The sequence below is a fragment of the Plectropomus leopardus genome, chromosome 24 (genome assembly GCF_008729295.1).
Source record: "Plectropomus leopardus isolate mb chromosome 24, YSFRI_Pleo_2.0, whole genome shotgun sequence".
Classification (NCBI taxonomy): domain Eukaryota; kingdom Metazoa; phylum Chordata; class Actinopteri; order Perciformes; family Serranidae; genus Plectropomus; species Plectropomus leopardus.
Window position 1 is genome coordinate 655,634 of NC_056486.1, and position 9,111 is coordinate 664,744.

Sequence of the window (9,111 nt, forward strand, 5' to 3'; positions counted from 1 at the left end):
ACATTGCAAAAAAACTCCCTCTTTCATCTTTTATCCAGACCTTTTCTTGGTTCTTCTGATACCGACCCTCCAGAAAATTCTTCAAAACAAATAAAGTGCTTAGGTCTCAGTTAAACATAGAAATGACTATCAGATGGAGTTTTTTTTTTTTTTGCAGGGTAGATTTTGCACGCAAAGTAAGCCTTACCCAGTCGCCAGGAAAAATGTTGGCATTGTACGTTTCTGTAAACCACGAACATGTTACATTTGCACATTACTATGCAGCGGATACGTTGCAACTTCAGGCTTCAACAACGCTGCGGTTAATGTGGTTACACTTAGGCAGAAAAAAAAGATCATGTTTTGGTTTAAAATAACCAGTCTTGGGGGCTCAAATCCCAGTGGAAATGCAACAACGTCACAGTGAAGAACAGCTTTTTTTAAAAGCACAAGCCTGGCAGAAGATTAAGCAATGTTTAAGTAAAAAAAATGCTTCTTGTGGCACAATCTCTGCTGGAAACGCGGTGATATCTTGGTAAAATTCAACTGCTGTCTGTGGCACTAACCCTGCCGAAATGTATCAATGTCTGATTAAAAAACTCTTGGTGACACTATCCTGGCAGGAAATGCAGCGATGTTAGTGTGTAAAAGAAAGCCACTTTTTATGGCACTATCGACTTTAGAAATGCAGCCATGTCTTGGTAAAATACAAATGCTTTTCATGGCAATATCCCAGCTGGAAATGCAGCAATGTGTCAGTAAAAACAACAACTTTTTGTGACACTATCTCTGCTAGAAATGCAGCAGTTTCTCTGTAAAAGACTACTGCATTTCAGGCCACAATCCACGCTGGAAATGTAGCGATATCTCAGTCAAAAACCATTCCTTTTTATGGCACTATCCATGCTGAGCATGCAGCAATATCTCTGTAAAAAAAAAAAAAAAAAAAAAAAAAGCTCATAGAAAAAGAAAACATTGATAATACATGTGCGCAATGTGCACATGTAACATGTTTGTGGTTTGCAGAAATGAACTATGCCAACATGTTCCTCTGGCTGAATCAGCTACTCATGTATGTTGTATCCAGCGGAAAGCGGTGATAAATAAACGCAGGTAATGTTAATGAGAACACCACCCTCCTTTAAATTCACATATTGCAGTAAACTTTAAAACCAGAACAGCACAGGCCGTAATCAAAAGTCTGTGAAGTCTTTTTTAATTTTAGTTTTATTTGCGCGTCTTTTCTTGTTTTCTTCATCCGTCCGACTCAGAGAAGTACAGATGTGTTGCTGTTTTTTTGTTTCTTCTTCTCTTCTGCAGATGGTTACATGATGTCTTTCTGGTGCTGCGTCGACTCGCTGACGACCTGGAGGGCAAAAACACAAACAAAGATGTAAAAGCACACTCAAAGAGAGATAAAGACACAGTGTGAGGGTCAGGACACGTGTTCTCGCTCTCAATAAATGCCTCTTTTCTCTAAAGATAAAGGAGCCTTGTGCTGTGCTTGATTTTCTTAGGAGATGCTCACAGCTGAAGGAAATGAAATGTGGGTGGCGGCAAAACGGCTCCAGGAACACGTCAGAACACCTGTGCGTCAGGTGCAGTTAGCAGGAGCATTTCAAAGTTGTAGTTTGACTTTCCTTGTCATTTCCTGTAAGTATAAATACATTTTTGGACACTAACATGGTCTTGTTCTGTCACAAAATAGTCCTAGCCATTCTTGAATTTATCCATTTCATCAGTCACTTTAAAAATCTTTATATCAAGTCCTTTTTGTCCTTAATTTAGGAGGAATTTAGGTGGAGGACAGGCTAGTAAAATATCATTTTAAACAAAACAATATAACATTAAAAACTAATCTAGACATTAATATATTGATTTAATATGACATAATGATATTTATGTTTTAATTACTTAATTATTTTGTTTTAATTCCCTTATTTACTAAACTAGCTGTTTAATTTTCCCATTTATTTATTTATTTATTTGTATCTTTTTTGTTTATTTAATCTTTAATTTATTTCTTGTTTGTTAAAAAAATCATTTAATATTTTTTAGTTTATTCATTAAGACACTAATTTCATATTATTTACATATCTCATATGACAAACTCCAAATATTAATATATTACCCAACACTTATTATTCATACTTTTTTTTTATTTTGGCAGCTTTTGTCCTTTGGAGATACCTCCTTTTTTTTTTACTTTTTAAAAAGGGTAGGAAAAAATCAGCAGCACGCCGTCAGTCAAGCACATGAAGATGCAGATATGAGACCAATTTTTTAAACAGAAAAAGAGCAACCATGACTTGTCTTAACATGTTTTACGATGTATGTTTTTGTTTTCTCAGGAGGCTGCGGGTGCAGCGTGTTTCCACTCGGGTGGGACAGGATGTTCGATGGCAGTCTGCGGCTGAACATGTTGCTACGTGTGTGTGTGTGTGTGTGTGTGTGTGTGTGTGTGTGTGTGCCTGGAAGCACCATGAGTGAGAGTCTGTCTGCATGAAGTTGTGACATTTTTTGACGTCATTCAGGAAGCACATTTCTGTTATTCACTTTCACTGGTAAAGAGCTGTTTGCTTTGTTCTCAGTGTCAGTGCAAAGAATTGACTATTTTCACTATTTAGAGCAGAATTAACTAAAAGTGAGCAGTGACCCGGTCTAACTATTGATCAGTATAAATTGAGACCCATTAGTTTAGACGAGAGGGAGATTAACCTGATCAATGTGGGAAAAATCAAGAGGTTAAAATGTCTCGCTCTAACCCACACTGAATACTAAATCCTTCTTATTTTTTGCTCTTGATTTTTGTTCTTACACATTTTTCTTCATAAGGTTATTTTGTGGGATTTTTTACCTCCATTTATTTGTCCATACTAGAATGGAAAAGAAAATACTCTGAATTAATCAAGATATTTATTTATATTTAAAGTATTTATTTTATTTACTTGTTTGTTTGATATTTATTTTAAAATGTTTTATTGTTTTATTTTTAATTTTGTTTGTAAATTTATTTTAAAAATCCATTTATTATTTATTCAATATGAAATTTAATAATATAATAATTTTTTTTAACTTAAAATGTTTTACTTTTTTCAAATTTATTTATTTTTTAATTTACTTTGTGTTTATTTTAGTTTATATTAAAATTAATTGTTTTCTGTTTTTTCAGTGTTAGTGCAAAGACTTGACTAGAATGAGCTAAAAGGGAACAGTAACCCAGTTCAAATACCATTGCATTTTGTTCTTTTTTACATTTTACACAGCATCCCATTTTTTGGGGGATTTTGATTTGACATTTTTGTGACAAAAGAAAAGAGTCTTTGTCCTGTCTTGTGCAGTATTCACTGTTTTACCTCTCCATCACGGGTTTCGATGGTTTTGATGAGGACAGTTTTCTTTGAATGCAGCTCAGAGGAGCGCTGCTGGTGTTCAGGGCTGGTCTCTGTTTAAACACAGCAAGACAATGTTATTAGCAATAAGACCAATCATGTTACAGTGCAAAAACACACATGCAAACATACACATTTTAGACTTAAAATTTGTAAATCTCCCTAAAATATAAGTGTGTAGTGAAGGATCCAAAATATTTGAAAACATTAAACTTATTTTGATGTATTAGAAGCAGAAAATTCAAGCATGTGTACAAAAATCTATTCTTTTCAGTGTTATTTTTGCTTTATTATATTATGTAGTTGGTATTTAAACTCTCATCTGCAGGTGAAGTGCATTGTGGGTCAGTACAGAGCCCTGCTGGTTACAGAGAGGCGTGCCCTCTGGTGGTGTGTTCAGGTAACAGCAGGTGTGTTCGTACCTCTGAAGCTCAGGGTGGAGTAGCTCTGCACAGGTAAGGCAATCCTGCAAACACAGATATTTGTTTTTATATTATCAGCATTGTTTTATGTGATGTGTTGTAACTCATAATTCTGCGATTAATATAATGTAATTTGGATGAAATATTGTGTCTAGTTTCTTTGAATTTTGACAAAAATAGGACCTTTTTTCTATCAACAAAAGGTGTTGTTGGGCCTGGGCGTCCGAGGCTTCCAGCCCTGAGTGTGTATGTTTAAAAATGAGAATACACTTAAGGGACTGCTCTGTATTTATCAGAGGAGGGGGGCTGGCTGTTTTTACCTTCTCCAAAGCTACAGGCAATTTTCTTTGAGCCTGTCTGAGTGACAACATGATGTGTTCATGGACTGCCGGAAATTTAATAAATCCTGTAATAATTTCTGTTTTTACAATTTCTGGCTATAATAAATGGTGTAAACTGTTTTTTATTTTTGGCAGGCCTGCGGCTTTGGAGGGTATATTTTCATTTCACAAGACAAAATAAATTGTACTGAAAAGAAAACGCGCCAAAAGGCACAAAAAAGAAAAAGGGAAAATCAAATTGCCAAAAAGTTTTAAAGAATTTTTTTTTTTTAAATTTGGCAAGAAAAAAGGCTGTTTTTTTAATTTCCCCAAAAATATTAAAAGTAATGACATTGCCAAAATTTTAAGAGGAAAAAAAGTCATTAAAAAATGTTAAAGAAAAAAAACACCAAAAAATTTAAAGGGAAAAAATTGCCCAAAGTTTTTTTTTAATTTCCCTCAATAAAACAGGAAATAAAGGCAACATTTTGCAAGAAATAAAAATTGGCAATTTGGTAAAAAAATCACAAAAAAAGTAAAGAAAAAAAAGCCAAAAAAGTTTTGAAGAAAAAATAAAGCCAAACATTTTAAAGTAAAAAACTGTCAAAATTCCTAGAAACACCCCTGGTGCTACTGAGCATGAAAGCTCTTTTTACAGAAAACAGAAACACAACAAGTCTTGACATCCTGTAGTTTCATAATTTTATCTCTCCAGCGTCACCTGCTCTCCTCTCCTTCCAGCAGTTTCCTGTAGGTGGCGATCTCCACGTCCAGCGCCATCTTGACATTGAGCAGATCCTGGTACTCGCGGAGGTGGCGCGCCATCTCGTCCTTCAAGTTGGCGATCTCTGCCTCCAGCCGGGCGATGGTGTCCTGGAAGTTGCCGGTGTCACGTCCGTGGCGGTCCTCCATGTCCCTCATCTGCCTCATCAGGGACTCATTCTGGACTCGTCAGAGAGACAAATCTGAAGTGAGACAGAGCTGTGTGTGTGTGTGTGTGTGTGTGTGTGTGTGTGTGTGTGTGAGAGACGTACGGTGCCTTTGAGCGAGTCGATTTCGCAGGTGTAAGACTGGATCTGGTGTCTGAACTCCATGGTCTCCTGCCGGGCCTGCTTCAGCGCCTCGTTGTTTTTACTCACCGCCTGGTTCAGGTCGGATACCTGCAGAGACAAAGGTCAAAGGTCACACCGATGCTATTTGTGCTACCAAAACAGCCCCGTCACCAGAATAAAATTCCGGCATTGCACGTTTCTGCCCACCACAAATGTGTTAGATTTGGATGTTTCTCGTGACCTGCGGCTGTTTTTGTGGTGGATTTTTGGCCCTCAGTCATTGGTGTTTTTAAAGGCACACTGCTGTTTTTCAGCCTCCAAATGTGTGTGATTTTTTTGGGACCCATGACTGTTTTTAAAATGCTTTAAGCCCTCAAATGTGTGTGTTTTTGAGGGAGCCGTCATGTTTAGTTCGACCTCTTACTCGCCAAATGTGGATGTTTTTTAGTGACATCACAGAATTTCCTCCTGCTTTTAACCCCCGAAACATGGGTGTTTTTTAGTGACCCTGGGATGTTTTTCCGGTGGCATTTTAGCCCAGAATTATGAATGTTTTTTAGGGGCCCATCACTGTATTTCCTGTGTCCCTTTAGCCCCAAAATGTGGGTGTTTGTAGTGAACCCGTCACTGTTTTTCAAACAGTGATTGTGCCTCCGGGACATTGTGTTTTAAGCAAAAACTGAATAGTTTCACAATCATAGCCAAGTGTTTTTTGTTCCTAAACCTAATCGCAAACACTTGTTCCACCGTCTGCCATTTCCACTACTGAGGAGAAATAACGTACCCTGGCACTCTTTGGAAACTGGGGATCACCATAGCTACAGAGGAAAACAAAAGCAATATCCTCTTCCTGTTTTGAGCCTTAATTTTTCCAGGAGATGGTACACACTGACATACAGAAGTGAAAGTGAGGCTTATAGGGAACCAGTCTAAACTGAGATAGTGTTATTATTCTGTAGTCAATCAACATTAAATCCTTATGATCAGTTAAAGCAAAAACCGTTTTCCCACTTTAAATCCCACCATGTTGTGCTGATGTCCGTCTCCGTCTCTCTCACCTTTGACTTGTACCAGTCCTCGGCCTCTGCTATGTTCTTGGCAGCGATGCCCTCATACTGGGCTCTGATGTCTCGCAGGGCTGCCGTCAGGTCCGGCTTGGACATGTCCATCTGGATCTGCACCTGAGACTCCTGCATCTGCATCTGCAGCTCGCGGATCTCCTGCAGGAGGAGGAGGAGGAGGAGGTGGAGGAGAGGGATGTCAGGTCACAGAGCGGTGAGTTTTGCTATCTACTCTAAAGTTATGACAAGTTTGGTTTTTTCTTAAAGCCAAAAATTGTTTGCACAGTTTTGCTCCCTGATTTTAATTCAGGCTGACTTGTCACTTCAGACTGAAATGCAGTCGATGTATTCTTGGACCCAGCAGCCAGCAGCCATACGCATAGATAGATTACTGAATGAGTCTACAGGGTGCAGGCACCGGGGGCCCAAAGGGTCAGGGCCCCTGCTCTTCACTGTGAAGTGTCACACAAATACTGATCAACAAGTACTGATCAAAAGAGACTCAAAATGACCACAAAGAGATGCAAAGGAACTGCAAAGAGACCACAAAAATGAACAAAAAAAGACATGCCTTTAAGTAACACCCCCCAAAAAACCGACATAATTACTTCAAAGACACAGAATGAAATATGAAAGTCACATGTCCAAAAAAGACACAAAATAATCTAAGAGACTCAAAACAACCCCAGAGAGACACAAATTGACCAAACGGATGTAGAATTACTACAAAAAAGAAACGCACACAAAATGACTACTAACCAACAAAAAACTAACCAACCAAAAAGATGCAAAATCACCCAAAATACACAAAATTACCTCAAAAGGACACATAATTACCAAAAAACCTCAAAGAAACACAAAATAAATATTAAAAGTCACAAACTGACCAAAAAAGAGGCACAAAAACAACTACAAAGAGAGGTAAAATGATTTAGAGGGACACAGAATTTCCTCAAAGAAACACAGAATGACTACAGAGACACAAATTGACCAAAAAGATGCAAAATTACCTAAAAAACCCACAAAATGATCCCAGATACACAAAAACAACTACAAAGAGCCACAGACTTAATTAAAAAAAACGCCTTGCACTCAAATTGGCTACAAAGAGAAATGAACAACCGACCAAAAACAAAACGATCTCAGAGAGACATAAAACAACAAAAACGAAGAAGCATAATCACCACAAAGTCTGTTTTTCTAGTTACTATCTAGGAGAGGTGGGGGGGGCTTTTGCATGTCTCTGCCCAGGGACACTTTGTCTGAATACCCGCCCATGACCAGCAGTGGTGGTTTCTGCTCTGTCATCATCCTCCGTCACCTGAAACCAATCCTGAAAAACACCAATAATCACACCACTAAGCAACCACTTTGCTTTGGCATTATTAGCAAGGCGTCAAGCACACACACACACACACACACACACACACACACACACACACACACACACACACACACACACACACAGCGCTAAGCCTACAGAGACGTGGACGTCCACTGCTGCTACACAGAGTAATTTTAGTCGTACATCTGCTGTGGGAGATTTCAGTGCTTTGCTGCAGCGACGCTCAGGCCTGCTGCCAACATACAAGCTTTGTGTGTGAAACTGTATACTTCTACACAAACACACACACACACACACACACACACACACACGAACAAACAGACAGATTCAGCACAGTCATGAAAACTGTGATTTTTCATAATTTGTGGCACTTTTCCTTTAAATGTCCCACAACTTTGCAATTTTTACCCATAAATTTCTGAACAAATTGCCCCAAAATGACTAAATAAACCCTAATATTTGCTGTTATTGCTCTCAAAAAGTAAAGACGGAAACAGAAGGAGGAGGGAGAAAGAACCTCTTCATGGATCTTCTTGAGGAAAGCGATCTCCTCCTGCAGCGTCTCGATGCGTCTCTCCAGGTCCAGGCGAGCCAGAGTGGCAGCGTCCACGTCCTGCGACAGTTCGGTAAGTCAGTTACGATTTTAAAAATTATTAAAAGTAAGTAGAGCCACTTACTGGTATTCAAGTTCAGCACTTTGAGTTTACTCAACAACTCTGAGGTCAAATAACTGACCTCATGTCAACTTTTTCTCTGAAGTTTGACATGTATAAAACAGAAAAACTACCATTTTCCTCCTGTGAATTATTACACAGTTCACACACAGTGACGCCTGAGGGACTCACCGCCCTGAAAGCAGCCAGGTTGTTTTCAGCTTCCTCTTTTTGGAGAATCTCCTCCTGGAGTCTGGAAGAGGTGATGAGAGACAAGATGGCAGCTGCTTAAATATATCTATATTCAGAAAAATTCCCTCACAGCATTCTTGGTTTTCCCTCCAGTTGCTACCATTTTTTCCCCTGAAAAAAAAAAGTTTGGAATTTTTTTACATCTGGTGTCCTGAAGTTGGTCAAAACTAAATAAAGTGAGTCTAAATAAAACTGGATATCCTAAAAAAATCCAAACAAACAAACAAACAAAAAAAAAACCCACCCAAAACAGTGGCATTGCCCAATCTTGCTAAAGCACCCAAATTCACAGAAGAAATAAAAACTATTTGTAGGGCTTTTATTAACTCTGTCCTTGACAGGCCTCAACTATTACCGCCTTTTTAATATTTGTTTAAAAAATTGTCATTTTAAGGGGCTTTCATTGCCTTATCATAGACAGACACTTATTACTTATTTTATTAATAAAAATCTTTATTTGTAATGATCATTTTTGGTGTGCTTTTATTGCCTTTATTATAGACAGCCCCTAATTACTTAAAATAAAAATAAAAATAAAAAACATACAAAAATATTTTTATGTATTCTTAAAGATAATTTGGAGGAGTTTTATTGCCTCTATTAAAGACAAGTCCCAGTTATCTCACCCAAAACAG

General features: G+C 38.0%; 1 protein-coding gene across 1 annotated transcript in view; it reads right to left on the bottom strand.

Moving 5' to 3' along the window:
• Positions 1–1,178: 1,178 nt before the first annotated feature.
• The window catches only part of LOC121963055 (desmin-like), a 12,041-nt gene continuing 4,108 nt past the window's right edge, over positions 1,179–9,111 (bottom strand). Inside the window, exons 2-9 of the mRNA XM_042513426.1 lie at positions 8,417–8,508; positions 8,089–8,184; positions 6,224–6,385; positions 5,148–5,273; positions 4,835–5,055; positions 3,794–3,837; positions 3,336–3,424; positions 1,179–1,345 (exon numbers count right to left, since the gene is read on the bottom strand). Coding sequence (XP_042369360.1) covers positions 1,304–1,345; positions 3,336–3,424; positions 3,794–3,837; positions 4,835–5,055; positions 5,148–5,273; positions 6,224–6,385; positions 8,089–8,184; positions 8,417–8,508 — 872 coding nt within the window. The 3' untranslated portion in view covers positions 1,179–1,303. The remainder of the gene's footprint in view (positions 1,346–3,335; positions 3,425–3,793; positions 3,838–4,834; positions 5,056–5,147; positions 5,274–6,223; positions 6,386–8,088; positions 8,185–8,416; positions 8,509–9,111) is intronic.